The 16,618-nt window shown below is 29.3% G+C and overlaps 2 protein-coding genes across 3 annotated transcripts in view; one reads left to right on the top strand and one right to left on the bottom strand.

Moving 5' to 3' along the window:
• The window catches only part of LOC135125014 (uncharacterized protein), a 226,340-nt gene that overhangs the window by 125,340 nt on the left and 84,382 nt on the right, over nucleotides 1–16,618 (bottom strand). The gene's annotated exons all lie outside the window — the stretch shown is intronic.
• On the top strand, nucleotides 10,489–12,583 carry LOC135124737 (sodium-coupled monocarboxylate transporter 1-like). 2 transcript variants are annotated; one of them, XM_064049945.1, is made up of 7 exons: nucleotides 10,489–10,695; nucleotides 10,746–11,023; nucleotides 11,079–11,301; nucleotides 11,352–11,711; nucleotides 11,760–12,030; nucleotides 12,075–12,235; nucleotides 12,288–12,583. In XM_064049945.1, the coding sequence occupies exons 1-7, from the start codon at nucleotides 10,511–10,513 to the stop codon at nucleotides 12,520–12,522; spliced, it is 1,713 nt and encodes a 570-aa protein (XP_063906015.1). In that variant the 5' UTR covers nucleotides 10,489–10,510; the 3' UTR covers nucleotides 12,523–12,583. The 2 variants fall into 2 exon arrangements, with proteins under 2 accessions (XP_063906015.1, XP_063906014.1); XM_064049944.1 differs by having other exon boundaries at nucleotides 12,285–12,583.

Genomic DNA, 16,618 nt, shown 5'->3' with positions numbered 1-16,618 from the left:
TTTTCGGTTTTTCTATTGTTAATTTGAATTTCGCGATTTCAGACATCGAAAACATTTCAATTTAGAATTTTTCTTTTTAATTTTTTGTTTTTCCATTCCGATATTTAATTTTTTTACTTCTCTATTTTCCGACATTTAATTTTTTTACTTTTCAATTTTCCATTTCTTCAATTGCAATTTTCGGTTTTTCAGTTTTTATTTTTTCAATTTCTAAATATCTCTATTTTCTGTTTTTTCATTTTTTGAATTTTTCAGTATCTCGTATTTTTTTTCTGTGGATTTTTCAATTTAAAAAGTTTTCTATTTATCAGTTTTTCGAGTTCTGATTTTGCATTTTTCGACTTTTCTATTTTTCAAAATTTCGGTTTGATGAAATTTGTTCCTTGCTGAAAACTGAAAAATTAATAATAAAACAGAAATTCAAAATTTTTCGTTTTTTAGATGTTTCGATATTTTGGTTTCTAGATTTTTTTCGATTTTTCAATTTTGTGCTTTTTCGAAAATGAAGATTCAATTTTTTTATGTAGGAAATTTTGGATTTTTAATTTCTCGGTTTTTCTATTTTCCGTTTCTTCAACTTTTTGATTTGCAATTTTTCGGATTTTCAATTTTATTTTTTTACAAGTTTCTAATTTTTCCGATTTTTCAATTTCCCAATTTTTAAGTTTTCAATTTTTCAATCTTCCAATGTTACAATGTTTGAATTTTTCTATTTTTCAATTTTCGAGTGTTTCGTTTTTCCAGTTACTCAATTTTTCAAACTTTATTTTCTTCAGATTTTTAGGTTTTCCAATTTTTAATTTTTCAATCTTATAATTTTGTAATTTTTCGATTTTTAATTCTTCAATTTTCCGATTTTTGATTTTTCAATTTATCTTTATTTTTCGATTTCTAGTTTTTGTTTTGTTAATTTATGGATTTTTCATTTTTTGATTTTTCGATTTTGATTTTGTTATTGTTCGACTTTTCTAATGTCAATTTTTTCGATTTTTTGATTTATAATTTTTCAGTTCTTCCAATTTTATTTTCTAGATACGTATTTATTTTTCAATTTTTCGATTTTCAATTTTTGATTTTTTAATTTTTCTACTGTTTTAACATTTTGATTTCTCAGTTTTAAAATTTACAGTGTTTCATTTTTTCCATTACATATTCGATTTACAATTTTTCATTTTTAATTTTTTAGTTTTTCCATTTTGATTTTTCAGTTTGCGACTGAAAAAAATTAAAATTGAAATTTATCATTTTTTTTGTTGAAAAAAATCGAGAGTTTAAAAAATTAAAAATCGAAAAATTGAAAAATAAAAGTTGAAATATTGAAGTTTTCAATTTTCCGTCTCTCCAATTTTTCGATATTTTAATTTGTAGATATTTTTTTAATTTTTCAATTTCTCGATTTTTCGATATTACAATATTACATTTTTCGTTTATTCTTCAATTTCCCAATCTTTTAATTTTACAGTTTAGTAATTTTTGATTTTCCATTTTTAAGTTTTCGATTTTGATTTTCCGTCTTTCGACTTTTCGATTTTTCAAAATTTCATTTCATAGGAAAATTGAAAAAATTAAAATCGAAAAACTGCAAAATAAAAATTGAAAAATCAATTTAATATAGTCCTACACATGTAGTTTATGACCCCGAATTGAAAAAAAAATCAAAATTATAAAACAACATTTTGCAGTTTAATTGGAATCTGCAAAACCGAATGCTCCGAATTCTTGCAGATGGCTTACAACCATGATAAATTTTTAATCAAAATGAATTTACTTAACCCCTCCAAAAAATTGATGACGTCAGCTCAAAAATTCGCTGAATATATCTTAAATGTGCAAAATATGATGAGTCTATACTTGTTATTAATTTTTAAAACATAATTAATATTTTCTAAATTTGCTTATACAGGGTGTCTCAGAAAAATTAATGATTGAGTTGTAAAAAAATTAGTATCCAATCAGATTTAGGAATTTAATTCGTTACTACGGAAATATGTAATTTAACACCTTTTAAATTTAACAAGCTTTTACAAGTTTTTCCATTCCGATATTTAATTTTTGTACTTCTCTATTTTCCGATATTTAATTTTTTAACTTTTCAATTTTCCATTTCTTCAATTGCAATATTCGGTTTTTCAGTTTTTATTTTTTCAATTTTTAAATATCTCTATTTTCTGTTTTTTCAATTTTTGGATTTTTCAGTATCTCGTATTTTTTTTCTGTGGATTTTTCAATTCAAAAAGTTTTCGATTTATCAGTTTTTCAAGTTCTGATTTTGCATTTTTCGACTTTTCTATTTTTGAAAATTTCGATTTGAAGAAATTTGTTCTTTGCCGAAAACTGAAAAATTAATAATAAAACAGAGAAATGGAAAAATTAAAAATTGAAAAATTTCAAAATAAAAATTGAAAAAGGGAAAGTTCTCAATTTCAAATTTTAAAATTTTTCGTTTTTTTGATGTTTCGATATTTTGGTTTATAGATTTTTTTTCGATTTTTCAATTTTGTGTTTTTCCGAAAATGAAGATTCAATTTTTTTATGTAGGAAATTTTGGATTTTTAATTTTTCGATTTTTCTATTTTCCGTTTCTTCAACTTTTTGATTTGCAATTTTTCGGATTTTCAATTGTATTTTTTTACAAGTTTCTAATTTTTTCGATTTTTCAATTTCCCAATTTTTAAGTTTTCAATTTTTCAATCTGTCAATGTTACAATGTTTGAATATTTCTATTTTCGATTGTTTCGTTTTTCCAGTTACTCAATTTTTTAAACTTTATTTTCTTCAGATTTTTAGGTTTCCAAATTTTAATTTTTCAATTTTATATTTTTGTAATTTTTCGATTTTTAATTCTTCAATTTTTCGATGTTTCAGTATGTATACTTTTTTTCCGATTTTTGATTTTTCGATTTTGATTTCGTTATTGTTCGACTTTTCTAATGTCCATTTCTTCGATTTTTTGATTTATAATTTTTCAGTTCTTCCAATTTTAATTTCTAGATACGTACTTATTTTTCGTTTTTCAATTTTTCGATTTTTAATTTTTCATTTTTTCGATGTTTCAGTATGACTACTTTTTTTTCGATTTTTGATTTTTCAATTTATCTTTATTTTTCGATTTCTAGTTTTTGGTATCTTGTTTTGTTATTTTATGGATTTTTCATTTTTTGATTTTTCGATTTCGATTTTGTTATTGTTCGACTTTTCTAATGTCGATTTTTTGATTTATAATATTTCAGTTCTTCCAATTTTAATTTCTAGATACGTATTTATTTTTCGTTTTTCAATTTTTCGATTTTCAATTTTTGGATGTTTCAGTACGTATACTTTTTTTTCGATTTTTGATTTTTCAATTTATCTTTATTTTTCGATTTCTAGTTTTTGGTATCTTGTTTTGTTAATTTATGGATTTTTCATTTTTTGATTTTTCGATTTTGATTTTGTTATTATTCGACTTTTCTAATGTCCATTTCTTGGATTTTTTGATTTATAATTTTTCAGTTCTTCCAATTCTATTTTCTAGATACGTATTTATTTTTCGTTTTTCAATTTTTGATTTTTGAATTTCTCTACTGTTTTAATATTTTGATTTCTAGTTTTAAAATTTACAGTGTTTCATTTTTTCTGTTACATATTCGATTTACAATTTTTCATTTTTAATTTTTTAGTTTTTCCATCTTGATTTTTCAGTTTCCGACTGAAAAAAATTAAAATTGAAATGTATCATTTTTTTGTTGAAAAAAATCGAGAATTTGAAAAATTCGAAGTTTTCAATTTTCCGTTATTTTAATTTGTAGATATTTTTAAAATTTTTCAATTTCTCGATTTTTCGGTATTATAAAATTACATTTTTCGTTTTTTTTTTCAATTTCCCAATCTTTCAATTTTACAGTTTAGTAATTTTTGATTTTCCATTTTTAAGTTTTCGATTTTGATTTTCCGTCTTTCGACTTTTTGATTTTTCAAAATTTCATTTTGAATACATTCATTGTTTATGTAGGAAAATCGAAAAACTGCAAAATAGAAATCGAAAAATCAATTTAATATAGTCCTACACATGTAGTTTATGACTCCGAATTGAGTTTTTACCCGAAACGTTCAAATTTTTGGAAAAAAAATCAAAATTATAAAACAACATTTTGCAATTTAATTGGAATCTGCAAAACCGAACGCTCCGAATTCTTGCAGATGGTTTACAAGCAGGATAAATTTTTAATCAAAATGTATTTACTTAACCCCTCCAAAAAATTGATCACGTCAGCTCAAAAATTTGCTGAATATATCTTAAATGTGCAAAATATGATGAGTCTATACTTGTGATTAATTTTTAATATATAATTAATATTTTCTAAATTTGCTTATACAGGTGTCTCAGAAAAATTAATGATTGAGTTGTTAAAAAATAAGCATCCAATCCGATTTAGGAATTTAATTCATTACTACGGAAATATGTAATTGTAACACCTTTTAAATTTAACAAGTTTTTACAAGTTTTTCCATTCCGATATTTAATTTTTTTACTTCTTTAGTTCCGATATTTAATTTTTTAACTTTTCAATTTTCCATTTCTTCAATTGCAATTTTCGGTTTTTCAGTTTTTATTTTTTCAATTTCTAAATATCTCTATTTTCTGTTTTCTCAATTTTTGGATTTTTCACTATCTCGTATTTTTTTCTGTGGATTTTTCAATTCAAAAAGTTTTCTATTTTTCAGTTTTCAAGTTCTGATTTTGCATTTTTCGACTTTTCTATTTTTCAAAATTTCGGTTTGAAGAAATTTGGTCTTTGCCGAAAACTGAAAAATTAATAATAAAACAGAGAAATAGAAAAATTAAAAATTGAAAAATTTCAAAATAAAAATTGAAAAAGGGAAAGTTCTCAATTTCAAATTTACAAATTTTTCGTTTTTTGGATGTTTCGATGTCAATTTTGTCTTTTTTCGAAAATGAAGATTCTTTGCTTCAGATTTTTTAGGTTTTCCAATTTTTAATTTTTCAATGTTATAATTTTGTAATTTTTTGATTTTTCAATTTATCTTTATTTTTCGATTTCTAGTTTTTGGTATCTTGTTTTGTTAATTTATGGATTTTTCATTTATTGATTTTTCGATTTTGATTTTGTTATTGTTCGACTTGTCTAATGTCCATTTCTTCGATTTTTTGATTTATAATTTTTCAGTTCTTCCAATTTTAATTTCTAGATACATATTTATTTTTCGTTTTTCAATTTTTCGATTTTCAATTTTTGATTTTTGAATTTCTCTACTGTTTTAATATTTTGATTTGTAGTTTTTAAATTTACAGTGTTTCATTTTTTCTATTACATATTCAATTTACAATTTTTCACTTTTAATTTTTTAGTTTTTCCATTTTGATTTTTCAGTTTCCGACTGAAAAAATTAAAATTGAAATTTATCATTTTTTTTGTTGAAAAAAATCGAGAATTTGAAAAATTCGAAGTTTTCAATTTTCCCTTATTTTAATTTGTAGATATTTTTAAAATTTTTCAATTTCTCGATTTTTCGATATTATAAAATTACATTTTTCGTTTTTTCTTCAATTTCCGAATCTTTCAATTTTACAGTTTAGTAATTTTTGATTTTCCATTTTTAAGTTTTCGATTTTGATTTTCCGTCTTTCGACTTTTCGATTTTTCAAAAGTTCATTTTGAATACATTTATTCTTTATGTAGGAAAATCGAAAAACTGCAAAATAAAAATTGAAAAATCAATTTAATATAGTCCTACACATGTAATGTATGACTCCGAATTGAGTTTTTACCCGAAACGTTCAGATTTTTGAAAAAAAAATCAAAATTATAAAACAACATTTTGCAATTTAATTGGAATCTGCAAAACCGAACGCTCCGAATTCTTGCAGATGGTTTACAAGCACGATAAATTTTTAATCAAAATGTATTTACTTAACCCCTCCTTTAAAATTGATGACGTCAGCTCAAAAATTTGCTGAATATATCTTAAATGTGCAAAATATGATGAGTCTATACTTGTGATTAATTTTTAATACATAATTAATATTTTCTAAATTTGCTTATACAGGGTGTCTCAGAAAAATTAATGATTGAGTTGTTAAAAAATAAGCATCCAATCAGATTTAGGAATTTAATTCGTTACTACGGAAATATGTAATTGTAACACCTTTTAAATTTAACAAGTTTTTACAAGTTTTTCCATTCCGATATTTAATATTTCTACTTCTCTATTTTCCGATATTTAATTTTTCGTACTTTTCAATTTTCTATTTCTTCAATTGCAATTTTCGGTTTTTCAGTTTTTATTTTTTCAATTTTTAAATATCTGTATTTTCTGTTTTTTCAATTTTTGGATTTTTCAGTATCTCGTATTTTTTTTCTGTGGATTTTTCAATTCAAAAAGTTTTCGATTTATCAGTTTTTCAAGTTCTGACTTTGCATTTTTCGACTTTTCTATTTTTCAAAATTTCGGGTTGAAGAAATTTGGTCTTTGCCGAAAACTGAAAAATTAATAATAAAACAGAGAAATAGAAAAATTAAAAATTGAAAAATTTCAAAATAAAAATTGAAAAAGGGAAAGTTCTCAATTTCAAATTTAAAAATTTTTCGTTTTTTGGATGTTTCGATGTCAATTTTGTGTTTTTTCGAAAATGAAGATTCTTTTCTTCATATTTTTTAGGTTTTCCAATTTTTAATTTTTCAATCTTATAATTTTGTAATTTTTCGATTTTTAATTCTTCAATTTATCTTTATTTTTCGATTTCTAGTTTTTGGTATCTTGTTTTGTTAATTTATGGATTTTTCATTTTTTGATTTTTCGATTTTGATTTTGTTATTGTTCGACTTTTTTAATGTCCATTTCTTCAATTTTTTGATTTATAATTTTTCAGTTCTTCCAATTTTAATTTCTAGATACCTATTTATTTCTCGTTTTTCAATTTTTCGATTTTCAATTTTTGATTTTTGAATTTCTCTACTGTTTTAATATTTTGATTTCTAGTGTTAAAAATTACAGTGTTTCTTTTTTTCCTTTACATATTCGATTTACAATTTTTCATTTTTAATTTTATAGTTTTTCCATTTTGATTTTTCAATTTCCGACTGAAAAATATTAAAATCGAAATTTATCTTTTCTTTTTGTTGGAAAAAATCGACAATTTGAAAAATTAAAAAATCGAAAAATTGAAAAATAAAAGTTGAAATACCGAAGTTTTCAATTTTCCGTCTCTCCAATTTTATTTTAATTTGTAGATATTTTTTTAGTTCTTCAATTTCTCGATTTTTCGATATTACAATATTACATTTTTCGTTTTCTCTTCAATTCCCCAATCTTTCAATTTTACAGTTTAGTAATTTTTGATTTTCCATTTTTAAGTTTTCGATTTTGATTTTCCGTCTTTCGACTTTTCGATTTTTCAAAATTTCATTTTGAATACATTTATTGTTTATGTAGGAAAATCGAAAAAATTAAAATCGAAAAACTGCACAATAAAAATTCAAAAATCAATTTAATATAGTCCTACACATGCAGTTTATGACTCCGAATTGAAAAAAAAATCAAAATTATAAAACAACATTTTGCAATTTAATTGGAATTCTGCAAAACCGAATGCTCCGAATTCTTGCAGATGGTTTACAAGCATGATAAATTTTTAATCAAAATGTATTTACTTATCCCCTTCAAAAAATTGATGACGCCAGCTCAAAAATTCACTGAATATATCTTAAATGTGCAAAATATGATGAGTCTATACTTGTGATTAATTTTTAATACATAATTAATATTTTCTAAATTTACTTATACAGGGTGTCTCAGAAAAATTAATGATACCTACTCCTATTTTCTTAGACGATATGTCATTTGCCAAAGTAAAACTTATCTTAACAAGTACTATCAAGTACTACCCTCTGAGAAAATAAAGGGCGGGTGGGTGGGCCTAGTATTTGTTAAGATAAAACTTATTTTGGCAAATGACATATTCTCTGACAAAATAGGGGGCGGGTGGGCGGGGCTAGTACTTGGTAAGATAAGACTGATTTTGGCAAATGATATATCCTCTGAGAAAATAAGGGGCGGGTGGGCGGGGCTAGTACTTGCAAAGGTCAAACTTATTTTGGCAGATGACATAAACCCAGAGAAAATAGGGGGTGGGTGGGTGGGCCTAGCATTATTATTATTATTAAAGGCCTATATTTAGTACTAATTAACCCGATAAACAACGTATGCATTAAAAACTTCAAATTGATAAGCCACATAATATATTACATAATAACACACACTTTGCATAAAACAACAAATACCCCTTTGTCAAAGCTCATTATAGTCAATTCAAGTTTTAAGTCAACAGTCAAGCTATACTCCAAACAGTCTTATTTGGTATCGGAAAATGCCTGTTCAATCTTTTCTAACCCCTATCGACTACATAATTTTCATAATCACGTTAACGATTAGTACTTTAATTGGATTTTATTTTGGCTGCGTGGCCAAAAAACAGTCAACTATTACAGAGTACCTCCTAGGGGGAAAAAGAATGAGGATTATACCAGTTGCGGTTTCAGTTGCTGTGGGGTACGTGTTTACAAGTAGCCCTTTTAGACCGTACTACTGCTATGTTTTAGCCACTTTTCTGGTACTTCGCTCCTAGGAATGCCAGCAGATGTGTACAGATATGGAGCGAGTATTTGGTTGTTCGTTTCTGCGTTTGTGGTGATGGGTACTGCAGCTGTTTTTGTCTATCTGCCAGTTTTTGTCAAACTACAACTAACCAGTACTTACGAATATTTAGAGATAAGGTTTGACAAAAAAACAAAAATGTTGGGTTTGGTGTTTTATGTATTGGCTGAAGTTCTGACGTTTCCGATTCTTGTGTACTCCGCATCTCTAACATTCGCAACTGGTAAAAGTTTGCTTGTTGTTGCTATTTTGCAAGACAATGTTCTAGCAAGTGGGATTAATGTTCAAGTGATATCGGTGATACTTTGTGCTGTTTGTATCTTCTACACTTCTATAGGTGGTTTGAAGACTGTAGTGTGGACCGACTTTCTTCATTTTTTTATAATAGTTGCTTCCCTTGGTACTATTTACGCCATCGGGCTTAATCAGTCTGGGGGACTCGTACAAGTCTGGCAAACAGCGTCCGTCGGCGAAAGACTACAAGTTTTTAAGTACCCGCTCTATATTTTCATTACACATAAAAATGGTACTCCGATTTCTAGTTTCAGTTTCGACTTTACCGCCAGAGACAATTTTTGGGGATACAGCTTAGGTTGTGGCGCAACTTTTATCGCGCTCACTGTCATTCACCAAACTGGTGTCCAAAAATTTCTGGCACTCCCAAACCACACAGACTTCGTTTGGTCCGTGGTATACGTAGTACTTAGTCTATGTTGTGTCCAAACTTTCTGCGTCCTCGTTGGACTAGTAGCCTACGCAAAATACGAAACCTGTGACCCCCTTTCCAGCAAACAGATACAAAAACACGATCAGCTACTACCTTTCTTCGTACAAGAAATAGCTTCCAATCTTCCAGGTGTTTCAGGTTTGCTTATAGCAGCGATGTGTAGTGCTTCTTTGAGGTAAGTTCCACCCAATGCGCTCTCAAACTTCTACCTCATTTTAGTACAATGTCTTCAAATCTGAACGCTCTGGCTGCTGTTATCTACAAAGAAATTGTATGCTTGTTTTTCAAAAATGAGCAATCGGAAGCACGGACTACTTTCATTTTAAAAATAATTGTTGTATTGGTGGGGGTTTTGGGTACTTGCTTAACTTTTCTGGTGGAACGACTAGGAGAAATACTGTCTATTATGTCGTTGGTTTTTGGAATAGTGCAAGGACCTTTATTGGGGTTATTTTCACTTGGAATGTTAGTTAGACGGGCCAATTCAAGAGGTGCCTTCTTTGGAACTCTTGGTGGTTTCGTGTCTACATTGTGTCTAACGATTCCGTCTAAGTACTACCAGATGAAAGGTCTGACAAGAAGTGCGACGAAACCACTGTCGACCAGTGGGTGTGGTTACAACCAGTCGCTATGGGTCAATGTTAGTTCGACGGTACTAGACAATCAAGTTTCTAGACATCAACCACATGTAATTTTCAAGACATCGTTCTATTTTTATACACTATTTGGGGCGATCATGACAGTACTCCTTGGTCTGGTGATCAGTTATTCTACCACTGCTGATTTTGTAGATACCAAACTCCTAAGCCCCATTTGTCAGCGTCAAAAATTAAAACGAAGAACAGACAACACGGATTTGGGCGTCGACGAAGCTTTGCAAAGTTTGTAAAACTAAATCGTCAATTTAAAGTAGTTCAGTAGCGAGCGGTTTCTATGCAAACCTACTTTTAGTAACGTACTGATAAATAAAGTATTAAAACCTAAAAACGCCTATTTAAAAACATTGTTGGTATAAACTGTAAGTCTTATCAACTTAATTACTCGTATACTTAATACAACCTTTTACGAAATAAAAAACATTCGTCAAACGCTTCATTTTAAGCCACGTTCATTTTTAATTTAACTAAAATGTCTTATAATGAATTTCCTCTACAACTCATCGACTACATAATTTTTATAACAACACTAGCGGTTAGTACTTTAATTGGGCTTTATTTCGGATGTCTAGGAAATAGGCAATCGACCGTCAAAGAATATCTCCTAGGGGGAAAAAGAATGAGGGTTATTCCAATTGCGGTATCAGTTGCTGTGAGGTGAGTAGTCACATCTGTATTAAACCCTAGTACTTACTGTTCGGTTTTAGCCATTTCTCGGGTACCGCTCTCGTAGGAGTACCAGCAGATGTTTACAGATACGGAACGAGTATTTGGTTATTTGTTTGTGCATTTGTGGTGATGGGTGTCGTAGCCGTCTTCGTTTACCTTCCAGTTTTCTTTAAACTACAACTAACCAGTACCTACGAATATTTGGAAAAACGGTTTGACCAAAAAACAAAAATATTGGGCTTAGTGTTTTATATCCTGGCTGACATTCTCATGTTTCCGATTCTTATATACGCTCCATCTTTAACTTTCGCAACTAGTAGAAGATTTTAGTTGTATTATTATCAAACAAGATTAATAGTGCAAGGTTTTAGTGAGCGGTTTTAACGTCCAGGGTACAGCAGTGGTACTATGTGCTATATGCATCTTCTACACTTCTCTAGGAGGTCTCAAAACTGTAGTCTGGACCGATTTTCTTCAGTTCTTCATAATAATGACATCGCTTGCTGTTATTTATATCACTGGTCTTAACCAGTCAGGAGGGTTCATACAAGTTTGGAACACAGCTTACACTGGCGAGCGACTACAAACTTTCAAGTACCGGTGACCACTAAACTCTAGTAATAATTTAAAACGTTGGTTTTTAGTTTTGGCTTCGATTTTACATCCAGGGACAACTTCTGGGCCTACAGTTTAGGTTGTGGAGCGACTTTTACTGCAACCGTAGTCGTTCACCAAACCGGCGTCCAAAAATTTCTAGCACTCCCGAAATACAGCGACTTTGTTTGGACAGTCGTTTATGTCATAATTAGCTTCAGCTGCGTCCACACTTTCTGTGTACTCATCGGTCTGGAAACCTACGCACTATACAAAGACTGTGATCCCCTTTCTAGTAAACAAATCCAAAAACATGAGCAGCTAGTACCTTTCAGTCTAACGGTACTAACGGCAAATCTTCCAGGTGTTTCTGGGTTGCTTGTAGCAGCAATATGTAGTGCTTCTTTGAGGTAATCGTTCCATCCTGTGTGCTCTTTTCAAATCGTACCTGATTTTAGTACCATGTCGTCAAACCTGAACGCGCTGGCTGCTGTTATCTACAAAGAAGTTGTTTGCTTGTTCTTGAAAGAAGAGCAGTCAGAAGCACGGGCTACCTTTATTTTAAAAATAATTGTAGTACTGGTGGGAATTTTGGGTACTTGTTTGATTTTTGTTGTGGAACGACTAGGCGAAATAATTTCTATTATGTCGTTGGTTTTTGGGATAGCGCAAGGACCTTTACTCGGGTTATTTACACTCGGAATGGTAGTCCCACGTGCCAATTCCAAGGTAAGTCAGTATTTTGTCTGTCTAGAAACTCACATTTTTTTAAGGGTGCTTTCTTTGGTACTATCGGTGGTTTTGTGTCTATACTGTGTCTAGCGGTTCCTTCCAAATACTACCAGATGAAAGGTCTGATTAAAAGTCCTACGAAACCGCTTTCTACTAGTGGCTGCAGTTACAACCAAGCACTTTGGAGCAATGTCAGTTCGATGTAAGAAACCAAAATTTGTTACCAAAAAATATATTTTTGAGTTTTCTAGAAGTCAAGCGATTCCAGTCGAACCACATGTCATTTTCAAGACATCGTTCTTCTTTTATTCGTTATTTGGGGCGATTATGACGGTTATTTTTGGTCTGGTGATCAGTTACGTCACCACGGCTGATCCTCCAGTGGACGAAAATCTTCTAAGTCCGGTTTGTCGGTTTAGAAAATTGGAACGAGAGGCAGAAGGGACGTATTTGAGCGTCGAAGAAGCTTTGCAAACTTTGGAGAAATAGATCTGGGGAGTTTTATTTTTGGGAAATTTTGACTTTTTTTTCAATATGATTTGTTTACCAAGTGGATTAAAATGTTAAGTGCAGTGCAGTGTATCATTTTTGGAACCACTAAAACCCCAAGTACTTTAAACGAAATATTCTTTGAAAGAGAAAATTTCGAAAATCTTTTTAGGCAACTTTTTGATCTTTTTTGGAACACTTTCGAAAATTTCCCAAACTTCTCTTTTGTAGATTTCGTCATACAAATACCATTTTTGGCTTCATTTCTTCCAAAATAATTACCAATTTTGCAAAATCCCCAAAACAAAACTTGTTAATTTTTAGGAATAAAAAAAAGTCACTTTAAAAGAAAATAGTTCGAAAATCTTGGCCCGAGACCACCAAACGCAGTTTTTCCTAGAATATCCCAGATTTTTTTGTAGATTTTTAGGCAACTTGTCCAAAAACTTAATTTTTCGAATTTCCCCTTTAGAATTTTTTGACCTTTTTTTGGAACACTTTCGAAAATTCCCCAAATTTTTTTTTGTAGATTTCGTCATACAAATGTCATTTTCGGCTTCATTTCTTCCAAAATAGTTACCAATTTTGCAAAATCGCCAAAACAAAACATGTTAATTTTTAGGATTAAAAAAAAGTCACTTTAAAAGAAAATAGTTCGAAAATCTTGGCCCGACACCACCAAACGCAGTTTTTCCTAGAATGTCCCAGATTTTTTTGTAGATTTTTAGGCAACTTCTCCAAAAACTCAATTTTTCGAATTTCCCCTTAAGAATTTTTTGACCTTTTTTTGGAACACTTTCGAAAATCCTCCAAACAATTTTTTTTTTTGTAGATTTCGTCATACAAATGTCATTTTCGGCTTCATTTCTTCCAAAATAGTTACCAATTTTGCAAAATCGTCAAAACAAAACATGTTAATTTTTAGGATTAAAAAAAATCACTTTAAACGAAAATAGTTCGAAAATCTTGGTCCGACACCACCAAACGCAGTTTTTCCTAGAATATTCCAGATTTTTTTGTAGATTTTTAGGCAACTTCTCCGAAAACTCACTTTTTCGAATTTCCCCTTAAGAATTTTTTGACCTTTTTTTGGAACACTTTCGAAAATTCCTCAAACATTTTTTTTGTAGATTTCGTCATACAAATGTCATTTTCGGCTTCATTTCTTCCAAAATAGTTACCAATTTTGCAAAATCGTCAAAACAAAACATGTTAATTTTTAGGATTAAAAAAAATCACTTTAAACGAAAATAGTTCGAAAATCTTGGTCCGACACCACCAAACGCAGTTTTTCCTAGAATATTCCAGATTTTTTTGTAGATTTTTAGGCAACTTCTCCAAAAACTCAATTTTTCGAATTTCCCCTTAAGAATTTTTTGACCTTTTTTTGGAACACTTTCGAAAATCCTCCAAACAATTTTTTTTTTTGTAGATTTCGTCATACAAATGTCATTTTCGGCTTCATTTCTTCCAAAATAGTTACCAATTTTGCAAAATCGTCAAAACAAATCATGTTAATTTTTAGGATTAAAAAAAAGTCACTTTAAAAGAAACTAGCTCGAAAATCTTGGCCCGAGACCACCAAACGCAGTTTTTCCTAGAATGTCCCAGATTTTTTTGTAGATTTTTAGGCAACTTCTCCAAAAACTCAATTTTTCGAATTTCCCCTTAAGAATTTTTTGACCTTTTTTTGGAACACTTTCGAAAATCCTCCAAACAATTTTTTTTTTTGTAGATTTCGTCATACAAATGTCATTTTCGGCTTCATTTCTTCCAAAATAGTTACCAATTTTGCAAAATCGTCAAAACAAAACATGTTAATTTTTAGGATTAAAAAAAATCACTTTAAACGAAAATAGTTCGAAAATCTTGGTCCGACACCACCAAACGCAGTTTTTCCTAGAATATTCCAGATTTTTTTGTAGATTTTTAGGCAACTTCTCCGAAAACTCACTTTTTCGAATTTCCCCTTAAGAATTTTTTGACCTTTTTTTGGAACACTTTCGAAAATTCCTCAAACATTTTTTTTGTAGATTTCGTCATACAAATGTCATTTTCGGCTTCATTTCTTCCAAAATAGTTACCAATTTTGCAAAATCGTCAAAACAAAACATGTTAATTTTTAGGATTAAAAAAAATCACTTTAAACGAAAATAGTTCGAAAATCTTGGCCCGAGACCACCAAACGCAGTTTTTCCTAGAATATCCCAGATTTTTTTGTAGATTTTTAGGCAACTTTTCCAAAAACGGAATTTTTCGAATTTCCCCTTAAGAATTTTTTGACCTTTTTTGGAACACTTTCGAAAATCCCACAAATACTTTTTTTTTGTAGATTTCGTCATACAAATGTCATTTTCGGCTTCATTTCTTCCAAAATAGTTACCATTTTTGCAAAATCGCCAAAACAAAATATGTTAATTTTTAGGATTAAAAAAAAGTCACTTTAAAAGAAAATAGTTCGAAAATCTTGGCCCGAGACCACCAAACGCAGTTCTTCCTAGAATATCCCAGATTTTTTTGTAGATTTTTAGGTAACTTCTCCGAAAACTCAATTTTTCGAATTTCCCCTTAAGAATTTCTTGACCTTCTTTTGGAACACTTTCGAAAATTCCCCAAACATTTTTTTTTTGTAGGTTTCGTCATACAAATGTCATTTTCGGCTTCCTTTCTTCCAAAATAGTTACCAATTTTGCAAAATCGCCAAAACAAAACATGTTAATTTTTAGGATTAAAAAAGAGTCACTTGAAAAGAAAATAGTTCGAAAATCTTGGCTCGAGACCACCAAACGAAGTTTTTCCTAGAATATCCCAGATTTTTTTGTAGATTTTTATGCAACTTGTCCAAAAACTCAATTTTTCGAATTTCCCCTTTAGAATTTTTTGACCTTTTTTTGGAACACTTTCGAAAATTCCCCAAACACTTTTTTTTGTAGATTTCGTCATACAATTGTCATTTTCGGCTTCATTTCTTCCAAAATAATTATCAATTTTGCAAAATCGCCAAAACAAAACATGTTAATTTTTAGGATTAAAAAGAAATCACTTTAAACGAAAATAGTTCGAAAATCTTGGCCCGAGACCACCAAACGCAGTTTTTCCTAGAATATCCCAGATTTTTTTATGGATTTTTAGGCAACTTGTCCAAAAACTTAATTTTTCGAATTTCCCCTTAAGAATTTTTTGACCTTTTTTTGAACACTTTCGAAAATTCCCCAAATATTTGTTTTGTAGATTTCATCACACAAGTGTTATTTTCGGCTTCATTTTTCGAAAATTCTCCCCATTTTTGCAAAATCGCCAAAACAAATCATGTTAATTTTTAGGATTAAAAAAAAGTCACTTTAAAAGAAACTAGCTCGAAAATCTTGGCCCGAGACCACCAAACGCAGTTTTTCCTAGAATATCCCAGATTTTTTTGTAGATTTTTAGGCAACCTGTCCAAAAACTCAATTTTTCGAATTTCCCCTTAAGAATTTTTTGACCTTTTTTTGGAACACTTTCGAAAATTCCCCAAACTTTTTTTTTGTAGATTTCGTCATACAAATGTCATTTTCGGCTTCATTTCTTCCAAAATAGTTACCAATTTTGCAAAATCGCCCAAACAAAACATGTTAATTTTTAGGATTAAAAAAAAGTCACTTTAAAAGAAAATAGTTCGAAAATCTTGGCCCGACACCACCTAACGCAGTTTTTCCTAGAATATCCCAGATTTTTTTGTAGATTTTTAGGCAACTTCTCCAAAAACTCAATTTTTCGAATTTCCCCTTAAGAATTTTTTGACCTTTTTTTGGAACACTTTCGAAAATTCCCCAAACATTTTTTTTTGGTAGATTTCGTCATACAAATGTCATTTTCGGCTTCATTTCTTCCAAAATAGTTACCAATTTTGCAAAATCGCCAAAACAAAACATGTTAATTTTTAGGATTAAAAAAAAGTCACTTTAAAAGAAAATAGTTCGAAAATCTTGGCCCGAGACCACCAAACGCAGTTTTTCCTAGAATATCCCAGATTTTTTTGTAGATTTTTAGGCAACTTGTCCAAAAACTCAATTTTTCGAATTTCCCCTTAAGAATTTTTTGACCTTTTTTTGGAACA

This window comes from Zophobas morio, unplaced genomic scaffold (assembly GCF_036711695.1).
Source record: "Zophobas morio isolate AGI-343-1 ecotype UQ-CSIRO unplaced genomic scaffold, CSIRO_AGI_Zmor_V1 ptg000008l, whole genome shotgun sequence".
Lineage (NCBI taxonomy): Eukaryota > Metazoa > Arthropoda > Insecta > Coleoptera > Tenebrionidae > Zophobas > Zophobas morio.
Note: the sequence above shows the minus strand (reverse complement) of the source record. Positions and strands in the feature narration are given on the sequence as shown.

What these genes read in the sequence shown, in the direction of transcription:
- LOC135124737 (XM_064049944.1), top strand. Translation starts at nt 10,511, where the DNA reads ATGTCTTATAATGAATTTCCTCTACAACTCATCGACTACATAATTTTT. An exon ending in GCGGTATCAGTTGCTGTGAG is followed by an intron (nt 10,696 to 10,745) that starts GTGAGTAGTCAC and finishes GTTCGGTTTTAG; the next exon opens with CCATTTCTCGGGTACCGCTC. An exon ending in ATCTTTAACTTTCGCAACTA is followed by an intron (nt 11,024 to 11,078) that starts GTAGAAGATTTT and finishes GCAAGGTTTTAG; the next exon opens with TGAGCGGTTTTAACGTCCAG.